Source organism: Scyliorhinus canicula, chromosome 27 (assembly GCF_902713615.1).
Source record: "Scyliorhinus canicula chromosome 27, sScyCan1.1, whole genome shotgun sequence".
Lineage (NCBI taxonomy): Eukaryota > Metazoa > Chordata > Chondrichthyes > Carcharhiniformes > Scyliorhinidae > Scyliorhinus > Scyliorhinus canicula.
In genome coordinates this window covers 6,905,172-6,925,766 of record NC_052172.1, presented here as the reverse complement: position 1 = coordinate 6,925,766, position 20,595 = coordinate 6,905,172, and the positions used below count along the sequence as shown (strand labels likewise).

The 20,595-nt window shown below is 49.5% G+C and overlaps 1 protein-coding gene across 1 annotated transcript in view; it reads right to left on the bottom strand.

Annotated features, from left to right (window-relative positions):
• Window positions 1–13,687, bottom strand: part of nkpd1 (NTPase, KAP family P-loop domain containing 1) — a 58,253-nt gene extending 44,566 nt beyond the window's left edge. The window contains exon 1 of the mRNA XM_038785762.1: window positions 13,409–13,687. Coding sequence (XP_038641690.1) covers window positions 13,409–13,687 — 279 coding nt within the window. The remainder of the gene's footprint in view (window positions 1–13,408) is intronic.
• Window positions 13,688–20,595: the final 6,908 nt, after the last annotated feature.

The window sequence follows — 20,595 nt, the reverse complement described above, 5'->3', positions numbered from 1 at the left end:
CAGACACGGGGAGAACGTGCAAACTCCACACGGACAGTGACCCAGAGCCGGGATCGAACCTGGGACCTCAGCGCCGTGAGGGGGTTGTGCTAACTGTGTTGTTCCTCGTGTCTTAATAAAGCTCGCAGTCTCAAGTGTGGAGAAGATGCTTTATTGTGGGTTTGTTCAGTTTCCAGAGCTCGACCTAGAACTACCTTCCAGTGCTAACTACCAGCTTTGCCTGCTGTGTGTTTGCTCTGTTGTTTTTGTATCTGGTCAATCTACGATCACCACATCCCCCTCTTTCTCATTACATAGTTTCTGTACATCATTAAGGAAAATTATACAAAACAGTAACTTATGATATGCGTATCTATACAAGTGATGATGCTATTGCCTTGGTTAACAAAGCCAATGTATTTATGTGTCCAAACTTAATAAACACATTTATGAGTCCAAACTTGATGAATGTGTTCAGAGCTTTTTTTTTTTTTTCTTTTTGTTGTTGATGACGTGGTGATATTGATATTGCAAGTCCGCTGTGAATGTTGTTGGTGTTCCTTGTTATCTTAAGTACCCAATGCGTCATCCCGAGGTGTTTGCATGGTCACATCACTGATGTTGACTGGCATGGACTTTTTTTTTTTTTTGTGCTTGTGGTGTTGATTTATTGTCTCATCCGCCTTGGATGCTGGTGTGCTTGCTTGTTCTGGAGCAGACGTGAGTTTGTGCGATTCGTTGTCATCCCATGACATGTTTGTAGTCTTGTTATCGTTTTGCAGTGTGCTGTGGCATCGTCCATCATGTGCCAAGTAGTGCCATTGTGTACAAGTCGTTGTTTCATTGCTGTTGTTTCTGTCGTTCCTGTTTTTGTTGTTTCCGTTGCCGTACTTGTCGCTGTTTTTGTCGTTTCCGTCTTTGTTGTTGTCGCTATCTTTGCTCCTGACTTTGTTGTGTTTGTTGCCATTCTTGTTGTTTCTGCCTCTGTCGTTGTCGCTATCTTTGTGCCTGACGTTGTTGTTTGTCTTGTTGCGCTTCATGTTGCTTTTATTCTTGCTGTTGTCGTTCTCGTTTCTGCTGTGCTTCTTGCTATTGTTGTTTGTCTTGTCGCGCTTCATGTTGCTTTTCTTCTTGCTGTTGTCGTTCTCGTTTCTGCTGTGCTTCTTGCTATTGTTGTTGGTCTTGTCGCGCTTCATGTTGTTTTTGTTCTTGCTGTGTTTCTTTTGACTTTTGTTTTTCTTGTTATACTCTATGAGTGTCCCGAGTGGATAATTTGAGTCATTGAGCATTCCGTCTCGCGAGTGGTGCGAATGATCTGATGTTGCATCGGTGCAGGTGACATCAATCAGTTGTGGAGAATTGGATTCCGCATCTTTGCTTTCTTGGTGCTCGTCTTCCGGAGTCAAAGTCTTCTTGATTACATTTGACGCGGTGTCTGTGGACTCTCGGCGCTCCTCTTCTGGAGTCCAAATCTGCATGATTTCAGTTGACGTGGTTTCTCTAGACTCTTGGTGCTCCGCTTCTGGAGTTAAAATCTTCATGATTTCTGTTGATGTTATCTCACTGGACTCCAGGTGCTCCTCTGCTGGAGTCAAAATCTGCATGGTTTCTTTTTGTTTGATGTCTCTGGACTCCAGGTGCTCCTCTTCTGGAGTCAGAATCTGCATGGTTTCTTTCGGCATTGTCTCTGTGGACTCCAGGTGCTCCTCTTCTGGAGTCAAAATCTGCATGTTTTCTTTTGGCGTTGTCTCTCTGGGCTCCAGGTGCTCCTCTTCTGGAGTCAAAATCTGCATGTTTTCTTTCGGCATCGTCTCTCTGGACTGTTGGGTGGCCCGACTCTGTGCTTCTGTACAGACAAGCTGAGAACTGTCAGTCTCACTGTGATCCTGTACGTCGAGTGCGAGCACCTTGTCACTGTTTTCGCTCTGTGCTTCGGTACAGACAAGCTGAGAACTGTCAGTCTCACTGTGATCCTGTACGTCGAGTGCGAGCACCTTGTCACTGTTTTCGCTCTGTGCTTCGGTACAGACAAGCTGAGAACTGTCAGTCTCACTGTGATCCTGTACGTTGAGTGTGATCACCTTGTCACTGTCTTCGCATGCAGTGGGCAGAGGTGCATTGTCTTCTTCTTGTTCCTGTGAGCGTGTTGGACTTTCATAGTCCGCTCTTTCTTCTTGTTCCTGTGAGCGTGTTGGACTTTCATAGTCTGCTCTTGCTTCTTGTTCCTGTGAGCGTGTTGGACTTTCATAGTCCGCTCTTTCTTCTTGTTCCTGTGAGCTTGGTAGACTTTCATAGTCTGCTTGCGGTTGCTCAGGTACAGCGGGTTTTCCTTCATGGTCTTGTTCATGCTTGGTGTCCGCCCGGGAGTGTTTGCTTGCATCCCTGTTGGCGTCTTTCATCACTCGCACTGTGGAGCCTGTCATCGCTCGCTCCGTGGAGTCTTCCTGTGCTCTCTGTGTGGCGTCGTCTTCGTCTTGGGTATTGCTGTCATCCAATGTATCGACGAGCTGCCATGGCACCATGGTGTTGGATTCATCCACCATGAGTAGAGTCGTGTTGAGCTTTGCAACGGTGTCGCTGATGCTGTGATCAGCATGTCCAAATAACTCCTCCATGTCTGAGTAGTATTCTTTGAAACCCATTTCATCTTCGTTGGCTTCTTCTACCACGAGTTGATTCGTGTTGAACTTTGCGACCGTGTCGCTGATGCTGTGATCAGCATGTCCAAATAACTCCTCCATGTCTGAGTAGTATTCTTTGAAACCCATTTCATCTTCGTTGGCTTCTTCTACCACGAGTTGATTCGTGTTGAACTTTGCGACCGTGTCGCTGATGCTGTGATAAGCATATCCGACTGACTCAGCTGTGTCTGAGTAGTATTCTCCGAAAACTAAATCATCCTGGTTGGATTCTTCTACCACGAGTTGATTCGTGTTGAACTTTGCGACCGTGTCGCTGATGCTGTGATAAGCATATCCGACTGACTCAGCCATGTCTGAGTAGTATTCTTTGAAAACCAAATCATCTTGGTTGGATTCATCTACCACGAGTTGGTTCGTGTTGTGCTTTGCGACCGTGTCGCTGATGCTGTGATAAGCATATCCGACTGACCCAGTCAGGTCTGAGAGGTAATCGTCGAAAAAACAAATCATCTTTTGTTGTTTCGGAATTCTTTTTGTTCGCTTCACTGTGTGTGGTGAAGGCAGCTTTTTCCAAGGTTTTGTGCAAGTTGTTTTTCACTGTTGGTTTAAGTTCAGGCGTTTTTCTGTGTTCTGAGGCAAGAAAATTTGGTTTTACCACTTTACGTGTCTTGTTTTCAATTTTCGGGCATTTCCCTTTTAAGTGGGCGTGGTCAGGATTCTCAGACGTCATGACGTCACGCGTAGGAACGACTTGCACATGCGCAAATCGGCTTTCTTTCCTTGTGCGGTTCGGTGTCCATTGCGCATGCGCGGCTTGCGCATGCGCATGACGGTCCGCGACGAAGACTTTTTTTGACTGCGCATGCGCGGCTTGCGCATGCGCATAACGATCGGCGCCGCGATCTTTTGTAAACTGCGCATGCGCGACTTCCGGTTCCGGCGCATGTGCGACTTCCGGTTCCGGCGCATGCGCAACTTCCGGTTCCGGCGCATGCGCAGACGCGATTTGTAGTTCTTTGCTTACCAGAGACTGCAAAATGTGCTCCGACGCCATTTTATCGCGGATTTCAGCGTTTTTTCTTTCTAAAAGTTGTAAGTTACCTTTTCTTTCCGATCTGGACTGGATTTCAGCGTTTTGGCTTTGTGAAAAATTCATGTTATTTCTTCTTTTTGATCTGTACTGTGCATTCGCGATTTCCTGATCTTTTTGTGATTTTTTAAGTCTTGCATCACTCAGTCTCTGTGCAGGTTGGACTGTGAGCATGCCTTGCTGTTCAAATTTCTCACAGTACTCTTCAAATTTGTTTAGTAACGTTTGTAAGCTGTTCCTGTCTTCACCTTTTGAGTGTTTAAATCCATTATACACTTTCTTATTGACAGGCCCTTCGATGAGAATTGCTATTTTAATTTTGTCTGAGGCGTCTGCTACATCATTAGCTATGAGATAAAAATCGAACATTTGTTTGAACCTTTTCCAGACATTTATTACATTACCAGTCGTGTCCAGCTGAGGTGGGTATCCATGCCACATCCTCGAATTAGCGATGTCTTCCCCAGTCAAATGTCCAGTAGGAGATTTCCATGCCATTTTGTGCTTTCTGTATCTGCAGCTGAGTTGTCCTGTCGTAAGCGTCTGAAATCACTCCTAGGTACCATGTGTTGTTCCTCGTGTCTTAATAAAGCTCGCAGTCTCAAGTGTGGAGAAGATGCTTTATTGTGGGTTTGTTCAGTTTCCAGAGCTCGACCTAGAACTACCTTCCAGTGCTAACTACCAGCTTTGCCTGCTGTGTGTTTGCTCTGTTGTTTTTGTATCTGGTCAATCTACGATCACCACACTAACCACTAGGCCACCGTGCTGCCCTCGATAGTGACCTTTAAGGGGCTTCTTGACAAATACATGAATAGGATGGGAAGAGAGGGATATGGACCCCAAAAGTGGAGAAGGGTTGAGGTTAGAGGGCTGAAGAGCCTGTTCCTGTGCTGCACTTTTCTTTGTTCTTCAAGAAAATGTTCACATCAGAGCTGAACTCGAAGACTTGAAGGGCAAGATTCCAGCTGTGCATCTACCTTCGAAAGCACACGATAAACTGAAATCTTCAATAAACCAAGCTGTGCAGGATTTGAACAAGGTGCCAGAAGGGGGGTCACCGGTTGCACGCTGTACAGAGCTATTATCAATACCTGAGGTCCACATGTCCCCACAAACCCTATGAAACAACAGCAGTCACAAAAGCAATGAGGGGCATGGAAATGACACTCTTCAGACAAAGGTTAACAGTCAGTGTCAATGCACATGCATAAAGTTAAGAGAGCTGCGTGATTTAAAAACTATAGCAGCACTGTAGCATAGTGGTTAGCACTGTGGCTTCACAATACCAAGGCCCTGGTTCGATTCCCCGCTGGGTCACTGTCAGTGCGGAGTCTGCACGTTGTCCCCCTGTCTGCGTGGGTTTCCTCCCACAGTCCACAGACGTGCAGGTTCGGTGGCTTGGCCATGCTAAATTGCCCTTGGTGACCAAAAAAGTTAGGAGGGGTTATTGGGTTACCAGGATAGGGTGGAAATGAGGGCTTAAGTTGGTCAGTGCAGGCTCGAAGGGCCGAATGGCCTCCTACTGCCCTGTATGTTCGATGTCCTATGGCTGGATTCTCCGATCGCCGGCACCGAAATTGCATTTGATGATCGGCCGGAGAATAGAACATAGAACATAGAACATAGAACAGTACAGCACAGAACAGGCCCTTCGGCCCTCGATGTTGTGCCGAGCATCACCGAGAATCATCGGAATCGGGGGGCAGCGTTGCTTTTGTGATGTTCCCACCCCCTCAAAATCGACGTACTTGAGGAGTACGCCACACGCCGTATGGATGTTCTCAGGATGTCACCTGAGACCCTCTCACGATGCTCCGCCTCCGATGGGCCGAGTCCCCGACAATGCCGCTCACGTGTGCTCACAGGGTTCAGGGACCTGGCGTGTCGGTTGCGGACTGAGTCCAGCGCCACCACAGTCGGGGGGGGGGGGGAGCCGTTCTTCTGGCAGGGGGGGGCCTTCGTCGGGGGCTGGGGGGACTGGTGGGTGGTGGTCCGGGGGTGGCGAGGGTGGTTACAGGGGGGCAGATTTTTGCAGGCCGGGTCCGGTGACAGCCGGCGCCACGTTACATGATGCGGCCGCCGCAGGTTCCCTCCATGCGTATGCGCAGCCACGGACCCGGTCAATCTCCGGCCGTTTCCACAAGTAAAGCTTTACCCTACGCGGCTGCTAGCCCTCCAATGGATAGAGGATTGGTGGGGGGGGCGTTGGCGACTTACGGGTCGTAAGACTAGACGGATCCAGAATCCAGCCCTGTGGATATATTTTAAAGGGCCTTGCTGCACGCATAAATCCCGTTATAGCCGCAAATCACACGAGAGGTCTATAATGGGATTTGCGCCAGCGAGATTTTGGTTTGAGTTCTTCCCTGCCCTCCCCCTGCCGGTGATGTGATCAGGTTTGTGCCAGTAAAGGGCGTGAACCTGAGTCCCATGAATTTTAATACATTTAAATATACTTAAATGGCTTTGCGCCGTGACGTAGGCCCAAGCCTTATCCTCCCAACCAGTCGGAGTGACGTCAAACCGGCACGAATCAGAGATGACCAAGCCGGGCTCGGCAGGTCAGTTGAGCCCTCGGGTGGTGAGGTACATGGCCAGGCACCCTGGCACTGCCCCCGAGCACCTGAAAGTGTCTCTCGGAGAGTAAACTAGTTGACTACGTGAATGAGCAATATAAGCTGTAGCCACCTGGATGACCTGCCTCACTTCGTACCGAGCTGTTAGCATCGCCTGGATTCTGTTGATGGATGTTAAAAACCTAATAGTTTAAGGCAGGGATTTCCAAACTCTGGCCTCGGAACCCTCTGGACCTCCCAAGAACACTGAGAAATATTCTTATTATGTTTCTACGCAATATATATAAATATAGAAAACCAGATTTAAAATCTCATCTACACACACGCTCCCTCTCCCTCTCCCACATTCTCACACTCATATACACACACGCTCATTCTCCCTCTCACACACACACTCACTCTCATACACACACACACACTCTCCCTCTCACACACACTCACTCTCCCTCTCACACACACACTCACTCTCCCTCTCACACACATTCACTCTCAGAAACACACACACACGTCACTCTCATATACACACACACGTTCACTCTCCCTCTCACACACCTGCTCACTCTCCCTCTCACACACCTGCTCACTCTCCCTCTCACACACACTCTCACTCTCATATACACACACATACGCTCACCCTCATACACACACACACATGCTCACTCTCATATACGCACACACACTCACTGTCATATAGACACACATGCTCCCTTTCCCTCTTCCACATGCTCACTCTCCCTCTCACACACACTCACTCTCCCTCTCACACACACACCCACTTTCCCTCTCATACACATTCACTCTCAGAAACACACACACACTCACTCTCATATACACACACACGCTCACTCTCATAGACACACACGCTCCCTCTCCCTCTCACACACATGCTCACTCTCCCTCTCACACACACGCTCACTCTCCCTCTCACACACACACCCACTTTCCCTCTCATACACATTCACTCTCAGAAACACACACACACTCACTCTCATATACACACACACGCTCATTCTCATAGACACACACGCTCCCTCTCCCTCTCACACACATGCTCACTCTCCCTCTCACACACACGCTCACTCTCCCTCTCACACACACGCTCCCTCTCCCTCTCACACACACGCACACTCTCACATACACACACATGCTCACTCTCATACACACAGATGCTCACTCTCCCTCTCACACACGCTCACTCTAATAAGAACAAAGAACAAAGAAAAGTACAGCACAGGAAGGCCCTTCGGCCCTCCAAGCCCATGCCGACCATGCTGCCCGTCTAAACTAAAATCTTCTACACTTCCTGGGTCTGTATCCCTCGATTCCCATCCTATTCATGTATTTGTCAAGATGTCCGTTAAATGTCACTATCGTCCCTGCTTCCACCACCTCCTCCGGCAGCGAGTTCCAGGCACCCACTACCCTCTGTGTAAAAAACATGCCTCGTACATCTCCTCTAAACTGTGCCCCTCGCACCTTAAACCTATTCCCCCTAGTAATTGACCCCTCTACCCTGGGGAAAAGCCTCTGACTCTCCACTCTGTCTATGCCCCTCAAAATTTTGTAGACCTCTATCAGGTCGCCCCTCAACCTCCGTCGTTCCAGTGAGAACAAACCAAGTTTATTCAATCTCTCCTCATAGCTAATGCCCACCATAGCAGGCAACATCCTGGTAAATCTCTTCTGCACCCTCTCTAAAGCCTCCACATCCTTCTGGTAGTGTTGCGACCAGAATTGAACACTATACTACAAGTGTGGCCTAACTAAGGTTCTATACAGCTGCAACATGGCTTATCAATTCTTATACTCAATGCCCCGGCCAATGAAGGCAAGTGGTGTTTATTATAGACCCCCAGATAGTCATAGAGAAATTGAGGAGCAAATATGTGCGTAATTTGCAGAGGTGTGTAAAAATAATAGTAGGGTAATTATATTAAGTGATTTCAACTTTCTCAACATTAATTGGGATAGTCAAGTATTCAGGGCTTAGATAGCTTTGGAGTTCTTAAAATGTATACAGAAGAACTTTTTAGCTCAATATGTAGAGGGTCCAAAAAGGGATGGTGCAATGCTGGACCTAATTCTGGGAATAAAGCCAGACAGGTGGTTGATGTGTTGGTGGGGAAGCATTTTGGTGATAGCGGGTACAATTTAAATTTGTTATGGATAAAGAATTAGACAAGTTTCAAAAAAAGGTTTTGGATTGAGGAGAGTGTATTTTTGAAAAATAAGGCTGGATCTGGCCAAGGTAGACTGGAAAAAGTTACTTGTGGGGAAATTTACAGAAGAGCAGTTCAAAAAGGAAATGGGGAGGATACAGGCCCAACATGTTCCCTCGAGGGTAATAGGAAGGAGTAACAAGCCTAGAGAATTATGGATGACCTGAGACATTCAGGATACGATGAGAAGAAAAGAGAGGCTTTTAGAAGTACAAGGGGTGCATATCAATGGAGGTATTAATGGAGTACAGAAAGTACAGGATGGAGCTTAAGAAAGTAATTAGGAGAGTAAAGCAGGGATATTTATCATAGAATAGAATTTACAGTGCAGAAGGAGGCCATTTGGCCCATCGAGTCTGCACCGGCTCTTGGAAAGAGCACCCTACCCAAGGTCAACACCTCCACCCTATCCCCAGTAACCCCACCCAACACTAAGGGCAATTTTGGACATTAAGGGCAACTTATCATGGCCAATCCACCTAACCTGCAGATCTTTGTACTGTGGGAGGAAACCGGAGCACCCGGAGGAAACCCACGCACACACGGGGAGGATGTGCAGACTCCACACAGACATTGACCCAAGCCGGAATCGAACCTGGGACCCTGGAGCTGTGAAGCAATTGTGCTAGCCACAATGCTACCGTGCTGCCCAATGAGAAATGAGATATGAGAAAGCTCTGGCTGGTAAAATTATTCTCTTGGGTGAAGGCAGATGTGAAGTATTTGTTCAACATCCTACCAATGTCCTCTGGGTCCACCACCCACAGATTCCCCTCTTGGTCCCTAAAGAGCCTTATGCTTTCCCTGGTTGTCCTCTTCCCATTGATATATTTAAAGAGAGAGACTGTGAGGTTCTTGAGCAAATTGTCACAGGCAGATGGATCTGGGTGTACAGGTCCACAGGTCACTGAAAGTGGCAACGCAGGTGGAGAACGTAGTCAAGAAGGCATACGGCATGCTGGCCTTCATTGGCCGGGGCATTGAGTATAAAAATTAGCAAGCCATGCTGCAGCTGTAGAAGCTTAGTTAGGCCACACTTGGTATATAGTGTTCAATTCTGGTTGCCACACTGCCAGAAGGATGGGGAAGCTTTAGAGAGGGTGCAGAAGAGATTTACCAGGATGGTGCCTAGTATGGACGTTATTAACTATGAGGAGAGGTTGGATAAACTCGGTTTGTTCTCACTGGAACAACGGAGGTTGACAGGCGATCTGACAGAAGTCGACAGAATTATGAGGGCCATGGACAGAGCAGATAGTTAGAAGCTTTTCCCAGGGTGGAAGAGTCAATGACAAGGGGACATCGGTTTAAGGTGCGAGGGGCAAGGTTTAGAGGAGATGTGCGAGGGATGTTTTTTACACAGAGGGTAGTGGGTGCCTGGAACTTGCTGCCGGAGGAGATGGTGGAAGCAGGGACGATAGTGACGTTTAAGGAGCGTCTTGATAAATACATGAATAGGATGGGAATAGAAGGATACGGACCACGGAAGTGTAGGAAGATTTAGATGAGGCGGGCAGCATGGTTGGTGGAGGGTTGGAGGGCCGAAGGACCTGTTCCTGTGCTGTACTTTTCTTTGTGCTTTATTTGACTGACAACGCATTGGAGGTGTGGGCAGGCTTAAAAGTTGACAAGTCTCCAGGTCCGGATAAATTGTGTCTCAGGATGCTGTGGGAGGCGAGGGAGGAGATTGCCAGGGCTCCGACCCAAATTCTTTATTGCTGTCTGGCCACGAGGGAGGTGCCAGAGGACTGGAGAACAGCTAATGTGGTCCCACTATTTAAGAAAGGTTGTAGAGATAAGCCAGGGGACTACAGACCAGTGCTGGGGAAACTACTGGAAAAGATTCTGAAGGAGTGAATCTATCTCCACTTGGAGAGGCAAGGTTTGATCAGGGAAGCATTCAATGAATGGTGTGACACTGGGAAGTTCCGGGAAACAAAGGGACCTTGGCGTGTCCATCCATAGATATCTGAAGGCAGAAGGGCAGGTTAATAGGGTGGTGAAAAAGGCATACGGAACATGTGCCTTTATAAATCGAGGCAGAGATTACAAAAGCAGGGAGGTCATGTTGGAGTTGTATAGCACCAGGGGCCCGGGTTCAATTCCCGGCTTGGGTCACTGTTCTCCCTGTGTCTCTGTGGGTTTCCTCAGGGTGCTCCAGTTTCCTCCTACAATTCCCGAAAGATGTGCTTGTTAGGTAATTTGGACATTCTGAATTCTCCCTCTGTGTACCCGAAAAGGCGCCGGAATGTGGCGACTAGGGGATTTTAACAGTAACTTCATTGCAGTGTTAATGTAAGCCTACTTGTGACAATAATAAAGATTATTATTATTATTATGAGGGCATAGGCAGGGTGGATAGGGTGCAGCCGTTTCCCTTAGTTGAAGGGTCAGTTACCAGGGGACACAAGTTCAAGATCAGGAGTGGGAGGTTTAGGGGGGATTTGAGGAAAAACATTTTTACCCAGAGGGTGGTGACGGTCTGGAATGCTCTGCCTGGGAGTGTGGGAGAGGCAGGTTGCCTCACATCCTTTAAAAAGTGTCTGGGTGAGTATTTGACACATCATAGCATTCAGGGCCATGGGCCAAGAGCTGGCAAATGGGGTTGGGCAGGCAGGTCAAGGGTTTTTCATGCATCGGTGCAGACTTGATGGGCTGAAGGGCCTCTCCTGTGCTTATTATTCAGTGATTCTGTGAATGTTTTCGGCCGTTCAAGCTGGCGCAATCTTCTGGTCCCGATGATGTCGCATCCACGGCGGCGAGGGGTACGTTCAATGAGAAAGTCTGGTGACAATGACGTGATCCTGTCACTGGCCGATTGCGGCCTTCTCTGTGAAAGACATGGTGGGTTCCGCAGTAAATCCTCCCAATATTTCGAGTCCGTATGAAGAGTCAGTGGCGGGGGTGGAGAGGTGGAACGGGGGCGTGGGCCGTGTCGGGGGGGGGGGGGGGAGACAATAAGAAGGGGAAAGCCCTCTGCCGTAAAAGCCATTTGGAGATTCCCATTGGAATCTCCGCCACCACAGGGCTTTTCCCATTCACCAAAAACAGAGGCGGAGAATCCCGGCCACAGAGCGGAACTTATGAAGGTTGAGTCAGTGAAATGAAATGAAAAATGAAAATCGCTTATTGTCACAAGTAGGCTTCAAATGAAGTTACTGTTAAAAAGCCCCTGGCCGCCACAGCCCGACGCCTGTTCGGGTTGGCTGTTACGTGTTTATAGGTTAAATGATGTGTCGTGCCTGGTCGCTTCCATCATTCCAAAAGCTGGTTGTCCTCAGCTCAAAGCAGATTGGGCAATGATGTATTGGTGTGATGAATGAAAACGAGCAGGGATTTTCTTAATGTGTGTGAATCATCTCCCGGGGGTGGATTTGCGGCATTTGAGAAATCTGTGGTGGATACAATTATAAAGGAATTCCAAATTCAGCCGCTTTTACATATATGTGGTTGGATATAAAGGCAGGCTAGGCCGGGAATAGCCAGGTTCAACAGTCATAGCGATAGAATGTTAACAGGATGCCAACAAATCCTGCCAGTTTCTCACCAAAGGGAGAATCCACACCCCGGACAGAAGTAGAACAATGAAGATGATTAATTGGGGAAATGTTTGGCTGGTTACACAAACTAGGCCGGATGCACACGGTGATGTATCAGAATAGAGCGCCAGACTGAAGTATGCTACTGATGAGGAAGTGTGAAAGGCAAATAAAACAGTGAAGGTATTAAGTTTAAAAGAATCTTTCCTCAGGTTTCCAAATCTGGGTGATTCAGAAGGGATCAAATGAGTAATTTTTAATGATGTCTCACGCACTCACCTTCCCGATGGTTGTACAGCAATATATTTACGTATATTATATATATATAAAATAAAAGCAGAAAATTCTGGATAAATTCAGCAAGCCGGGCAGCATCTGAGGAGAGAAACAGAGGAAAACGCGATTGGGGCGGAGAATCGGTTTTGAGGCCAAAATGGTGGCGGGTGCCGGTTTCACGCCAAATCACAATTCTCCGTTGCCTCAAAGGCACCAATGTGTTCATAAACGCCAGAGAGAGAGAGAGAGGGGGTACGGAAAGTGTCCAACATTGCCATAGTTTGCTGACAGTTGTGCCCCTAGCAGGTGGGCTTCTGCCTGGGCCGGGGTGGGAGGGGGGGGGGGGGAGTAGCGGGGGGGTTGGCCAGGAGGTGGGCTGTGGGGTCCGGGTGGACGGGCAGGGAGCACCATTGCCGCAGCCGGAAAGGCAGCCATGCAGCTGCGAACGCCGCTGACTGCCCTCTGTGAATTTAGGGCCAAAGGTAATATGGATGTCCCCCCAGGACACCCCTCCCCCCTAGGTGCCCTCTGACCCCAGCCGACCCATCAATGGGTGGGTGCGCTCCAGCACAACCAGTGTCTCCCCCCCCCCCCCCCCCCCCCCCCCCACCCCTCACCCACTGCTGGTCAGGTTCTTCGAGGTGCTGAATAGCCTGGAATGGAACCTTTCTTCCAACCCTCTTAATCTTTTCCAATCACAGGAATTCTACCAGGTCACCCAAACCATGCCAAGGACCTGGGTGGTACCACCAACCTCCATCCAAGCAGAACTCGCCTGCGGACCACCGAGGAGGCAAAGGCCCAGACGTTAGCCTTCCCCCGCCTCAAGATGCTCCGGGGAGTATGATACCCCAAAGATCGGCATCATCGGACAGGGCTTCACCCTAACGATCTCCAACATGGTCTCAAAAAAACGATACCGAGAATCCAACTAGCTTGGGGCATGTGTGAGTGATTTTCTGACCCCCTTCAATACCCCTGTCCTCCACCCCAGGGGAGAACCCGCTCATCCGCGTCTCAGTCAAGTGCACTCTCTGTACAACTTTAAACTGTATCAGGCTCAGGTGCAGGAGGGGTTAAAATTCACCTCATGCAGGATCTCACTCCATATCCCTCCCTCTAGCCCCAGGCCCAGTTCCTCTTCCCACTTCCCCTTCGCCTCTTCTAGCAACGATTTCCTTGTCACCAGCAAACACTGATATGTATCGGAGATCTTCCCTTGCCCCATCTCATCCCATGATGGCATCCCATCTACCAGTGCGGGTCTCGGCAATTGGGGGAATGAAGACAGCTCTTCACGGATAAAGTTCCTCAGCTGCAAATACTGAAATGCATTCACCCTCGTGATGTGAAATGTCTTCTCCATCTCCTCGAGAATCGCAAACCCACCTTCCACGGACAAATCCTTCAACATCTCAGCCACTTCTCTCTCCAGATCCTGTACATTACAACCTTCTCTGATGGTGCAAACCTGTGATTATCACAGATTGGTGACAGTAATGACTTCTCCCCGGTTCACAATGTTGCCTCAATTGGTTCCAGACTTTTAAAGATGCCACTACCACCGGGCTGGTCTGGCCGGGGAGAGTGGACGAGGGGCCGTAACCAACGCCCTTAGACATGACCCTACCCACGAGGCCTCCTCCATCTCTCCCCACCCGGCTCCTCGAACCGCCCTCGCACTTTCCCAATGTTCGCCGCCCAGTAATAGAGCATCGGGTTTGGCAGCACCAACCCACCCGATTGTCGCCCTCTCTGCAGGAAAGCCCGGGCAGCACAGTGGCACAGTGGTTAGCACTGCTGCCTCACAGCACTGAGGTCCCAGGTTCGATCCCGACACCAGGTCACTGTCCGTGTGGAGTTTGCACATTCTGCCCGTGTTTGCGTGGGTTTCGCCCCCACAACCCAAAGATGTGCAGGGTAGGTGGATTAGCCATGCTAAATTGCCCCTCAGTATGGAAAAATGAATTGGGGACTCTAAATTGATAAAAAATGAAGAAAAGGTAAGCTCTTCTTGTCCTGGGAGTATTTCCCGCCCAGACAAAGGCAGCGATGAATCTATCAGCCCTAGTGAAAAAAGACTTAGGGAGGAAGATCGGAAGAGACTGGAACACAAATGAAAATCTTAGCAGAACATTCATTTTGAGCGTCTGTCTCTACCCACAGTGATAGCGGCAGGGCACCCCACCTCCTCAAATCCCCCTTCACCTCCTCCACTAGATCAGACAAATTCAGTTCGGGAAACAGAGCCCAGCCATGCGCCACCTGAATTCCTAAATATTTAAACTTTGTCTTGTCCAGTTTAAAAGGCAGCCTCTCCAGATCTGTCCTCTTCCCCAGGGAATTCATCAGGAAGATTTTGTCCTCGCTCATATTCAATCTGTGCCCTGAGAAGGGTCTTAACTTTTTCAAGTTTCATAATTTCGCCCATACCTGTGAGAGGATCAGAGACGTCCAACAATATATCGTCCACATAAAGGGGAACTTTATGCTCTTAATCCCCCCTCTCACTATCTCGCCACTCTCCTGACAATCTAAGCACAGTGGTCAATGGCTCCATCGCTAAAACAAACAATAACGGGGACAGGGGCACCCTGCCTCATGCCCGTGTATAATGGAGATAACCTGAGAACAACATGCCACCCCGGTGCCCGTCAAGCCCGAAGACTGTTTCTTGAGCCCCCAGTTGTATGGCTCTCTCTACCAAGCCATTCGATGCCGGATTGTATGGAGCAATGCGGACATGACTCCACCCATGTCCACTCCCCCATTCACCCCGCCCTGTTCCTATAACCCCATAAACTGACCTGCACACCCTGGACAATAAGAAGCAATTTATCATGGTCAATCCACCTAACCTGTGTTGAAGGACTGTGGTGAATGTAATATACAGATATATATGATAATTCACACTGTCTTTGTAAGCGCAGTAGCGCTATCCTACCACTAGGGGGAGTAGCTCCGGGAGTACTCAGGAACTTGTACTGGGCTCCACCCTTGGTTCCGCCCACGACCCCTCCCCCTAGTGCAGCTGTATAAATACCCTTGTCCAGAGTCAGCCTGAGTTCACTACGAGTTCATCAACGGGTAATAGGCTGGCTCTGATGTAAGTCGATTAAAGCCCAGATTCATATCGGAAACACGTGTCTGGTGAATTGATGGTTCCATCAAGGACATTTTGTGATACTGGACTATGATATAAATTATAGGTGGCCCTGTAACTACATTTGTGCTCCTATATTACTTTGGAATAGTTTCTGATGAAACAAAAGGTACTCATTGGGTGAGATGTCTGTTTAGAAGAGGCAATTTGTAGAAATAGATAGTGTATACACAATGCTGTTAATGTCAGAAAAGACAGAAAATGGCTGTTAGCTATTTTCTGATATTAAAGACACAAAATGGCTGAACGAGCCACATTCCCTGTAAACTGACTCATGAGACCCAATCGTGGGTCTGTATAGAGAGTCTCCCAACAGCCGCTGATAACAGCTTCACAGAGCAAGACTTGCAATGTAGCCTTGATAAGCCCAAGGTCTAAGGCTGTGGACAGGACACATCATTATGTTAGTTTTGAATGACTTCTGTATGAAGTTAGGGTCGGGTAAGACAACACCCACTTTAACCATACATGTGATAAGTGGGATGCTAGGAAAAATTGATTGGCTGCATGTAATAAGTGTGACGCGAATATAGTTGATTGATTGTATGTAAATGAGAATACAACTAATTCCGCCCCTTGAATCTGTATATTAACCCGTGTGAGCTTTAGCTCAAGTGAGAGAAGGTGCTGTCACAGGCTGCAGAGTCTGAGACCTTCCCTCCCAGAATCCTGACATAATAAACTGCTTTTTTCAACTTATACTCAGGCGTTCGTGTGAATATTTTCACCCCTAACACCTGCACATCTTTGGGCTGTGGGAGGAAACCGGAGCACCCGGAGGAAACCCACGCAGACACGGGGGAGAAACCCAGTCACCAGATGTAGCTTCTCTCCAATATCTTCACGTTGGACCCTCTGGGCGCCCGTTGTGAAGGTCCTTCAGCACAATTTCCTGGCCCTTCATCGGAACCACAACCCTCCTGCCTCACAGTAGGATACCATCTTCCACAGTCAGCTCCAAGAACTTGGAGGAGAAAGCCTTCAACTCCCCTGGTAGCTGTCGACGCTGCCCACCGTGTAGCCCACCAGATGCCGCCCCTTGGCAAGGACGGGGTCGGTCTGCGTCCAATCACGAATACACGATGCAGTGATGGGCAAGGAGACCATAAAACACAGGACAGTGACCACGTTATAATAATAATCTTTTTAGTGTCCCAAGTAGGCTTACATTATCACTGCAATTAAGTTACTGTGAAAAGCCCTGAGTCACCACATTCCGACGCCTGTTCAGGTACACTGAGGGACAATTCAGACTGTCAAAATTATCTAATAGCCTAACAAGCTCGTCTTTCAGGACTTGTGGGCGGAAACCGGAGCACCCGGAGGAAACCCACGCAGCACGGTAGCATTGTGGATAGCACAAATGCTTCACAGCTCCAGGGTCCCAGGTTCGATTCCGGCTTGGGTCACTGTCTGTGCGGAGTCTGCACATCCTCCTCGTGTGTGCGTGGGTTTCCTCCGGGTGCTCCGGTTTCCTCCCACAGTCCAAAGAAGTGCAGGGTAGGTGGATTGGCCATGATAAATTGCCCATAGTGTCCAAAATTGCCCTTAGTGTTGAATGGGGTTACTGGGTTATGGGGATAGGGTGGAGGTGTTGACCTTGGGTAAGGTGCTCTTTCCAAGAGCCGGCGCAAACTCGATGGGCCGCAAGGCCTCCTTCTGCACTGTAAATTCTAATGTGCAGACTCCGCACAGATGGTGACCCAAGCCGGGAATTGAACCTGGGACCCTGGGGCTGTGAAGCAACAGTGCTAACCACTGTGCGACTGTGCCGCCACGTTCTTCTCGCTCTTTGCAAGATTTTTGGGGTGATCCTTGGATTCTTCCCCCCCCCTCCCACTGCCTCCCACACAAACACCATGATAATTATGGTGAATGTACTTCATGTAATTCACACTGTGTAGTATCGTGTCCTAGTGGGCTCTGTCTGTGAGCCGTTGCGCGGCTCTGCCCACAGGGGGAGATGAGGAGCTTGTATAGGGCTCCACCCTCGGCTCTGCCCATGGCTCCACCCATGGCCCCTCCCAGTACCAGAAGTATAAAGAACTGCAGCCTTGTGAGCCTGCCCTCAGTTCTTCTGGTCGCAGGCAGGCTCAGTTGTAAGCCTATTAAAACTACAGTTTACATCCTATCGTGTCTTGAGTGAATTGATGGTCACATCAATTTAATAGACTTAAGAAAACTACTATGGAATCAGTCCTCAACCCTGATCGACTTGAACTCGACCCGCAAGCTGCAGAGGCGAAGGAAATCTTCCTACACTGGCTTCGGTGTTTCAAGGCCTATCTGGCTGCATCGACTACCTCCGAGACTACAGAGGAGCAGAAACTCAGCCTACTGCACGCACGGGTGAGCCATCGCATCTCTACGCAACTGAACTGTACCGACTCGTATACCGAGGCCCTCGCTATGCTCGACCGATTATACGTGCGGCCGGTAAACGAGGTCTATGCATGGCACATTTTTGCTACCCGCCGCCAGCGCCCCGCAGAGTCGCTAGAGGACTTCCTGCGCGACTTAAAAGCCCTTGCTCGGGACTGCAACTTTCAGGCTGTAACTGCCTCCCAGCATATGGAACTCGCTGTCCGTGATGTGTACGTTGCGGGGGTCCAGTCTAACTATGTGCGCCAGCGACTACTCGAAAAAGGGGCCCATAACTTGGAGGACACGGTAGCGCTAGCAACCTCAATGGAGATCGCGTTTCAAAGTCTCAACTCATTCCCCGCAGACCAAGCGACCCCATCGTGGCCCCCGACCAGTGACTGCCCCAGGCCTGCGCCGCGCGGCCACCCACCCACTATGGAGTGCCAGTGTGCCATTTTTGTGGCCAGCCCCAACACCCACGGCAGCACTGCCCGGCCCGCAACGCGACCTGCAGCAGCTGCGGTCGAAAATGACATTATGCCAAAAGTCTGCCTGACGAAATCAAAACCCTCTAACTCCCCCGCAGTCCAGAGCAATCGCTCCCCCAACTCGCAGGCCCGCAGGCCCCGCAACGTTGCAGCGTGGCTGCTGACACCGCCCCCGCCTGACATGTGTGACTCACGGGGGCCGCCATCTTGGCAATCCTCCCCCACGCGGCCGGCCATGTGCGAGTCATAGGGCCGCCATCTTGGGCGCCATCTTCCTCGCCGCCCGCCACGTTCGACCCATGGGATGGCCATCTTGGACGCCATCTTCTTCATCGCCCGCCACGTGCGATCAACGGGTGCCACCATCTTGGCCATCACCCGATGTCCACCTCGACGACTACGACCTCCGCGGACAGTCATCATGGGGCCACTCCAGCACTGCTGATCGAGCCATCGACTCCCCGCAACTCAACACAGTCACTTTGGACCAGTCGCGTCCGAAGCACCTCAGGAACTCGATGTTGTCTGTTCAAGTCAACGGATACAAGACACCGTGCCTCTTCGGCTCCGGGAGCACTGAGAGCTTCGTACATCCTGACCTGGTAAGACGCTGTTCGCTCCCCATCTTCCCTGCACGGCAAACTATCTCCCTCGCCTCGGGTTCGCACTCGGTCCAAATACAAGGACATACCGTCGCGACCCTAACGATTCAGGGCGCCAGCTACTCTAATTTCCAGCTGTATGTACTCCCCGACCTCTGCGCCCCACTCTTACTCGGGCTCGACTTTCAATGTAACCTCAAGAGCCTCACATTCAGCTTCGGCGGACCCCTACCTCCTCTCACTATATGCAGCTTAGCGACTCTAAAAATCGACCCCCCCTCCACTCTTCGCTAACCTAACGGCTAACTGTAAACCAGTAGCCACCCGCAGCAGGCAATACAGCCTGCAGGACAGAGTATTCATCAGACCAAAGTCCAGCGGCTCCTACGTGAGGGAGTCATAGAGGCCAGTAACAGCCCCTGGAGAGCTCAGGTGGTGGTCGTCAAGACCGGGGAAAAGTTCCAGATGGTCGTTGATTACAGCCAAACCATTAACCAGTTCACGCACCTCGATACGTACCCCCTCCCCAGAATTGCAGACATGGTCAACCAGATCGCCCAGTACCGCATCTTCTCCACGGTGGATCTGAAGTCTGCATACCACCAGCTCCCAATCCGCCCGGAGGACCGCCACTACACGGCGTTCGAAGCAGATGGCCGCCTCTTCTGAGGTAGTATGGGCTGAGGTTAGAAACAGGAAAGGAGAGGTCACCCTGTTGGGAGTTTTCTATAGGCCACCTAATAGTTCTAGGGATGTAGAGGAAAGGATGGCGAAGATGATTCTGGAAAAGAGCGAAAGTAACAGGGTAGTTGTTATGGGAGACTTTAACTTTCCAAATATTGACTGGAAAAGATATAGTTCGAGTACATTAGATGGGTCATTCTTTGTACAATGTGTGCAGGAGGGTTTCCTGACACAATATGTTGACAGGCCAACAAGAGGCGAGGCCACATTGGATTTGGTTTTGGGTAATGAACCAGGCCAGGTGTTAGATCTGGAGGTAGGTGAGCACTTTGGAAACAGTGACCACAATTCGGTGACCTTTACGTTAGTGATGGAAAGGGATAAGTATACCCCGCAGGGCAAGAGTTATAGCTGGGGGAAGGGCAATTATGATGCCATTAGACATGACTTAGGATGTGTTGGTTGGAGAAGTAGGCTGCAAGGGTTGGGCACACTGGATATGTGGAGCTTGTTCAAGGAACAGCTATTGCATGTTCTTGATAAGTACGTACCAGTCAGGCAGGGAGGAAGGGGTCGAGCGAGGGAACCGTGGTTTACCAAAGAAGTGGAATCTCTTGTTAAGAGGAAGAAGGAGGCCTATGTGAAGATGAGGCGTGAAGTTTCAGTTGGGGCGCTTGATAGTTACAAGGAAGCGAGGAAGGATCTAAAGAGAGAGCTGAGACGAGCAAGGAGGGGACATGAGAAGTCTTTGGCAGGTAGGATCAAGGAAAACCCAAAAGCTTTCTATAGGTATGTCAGGAATAAAAGAATGACTAGGGTAAGAGTAGGGCCAGTCAAGGACAGTGGTGGGAAGTTGTGTGTGGAGGCTGAGGAGATAAGCGAGATACTAAATGAATACTTTTCGTCAGTATTCACTCAAGAAAAAGATAATATTGTGGAGGAGAATGCTGAGACCCAGGCTATTAGAATAGAT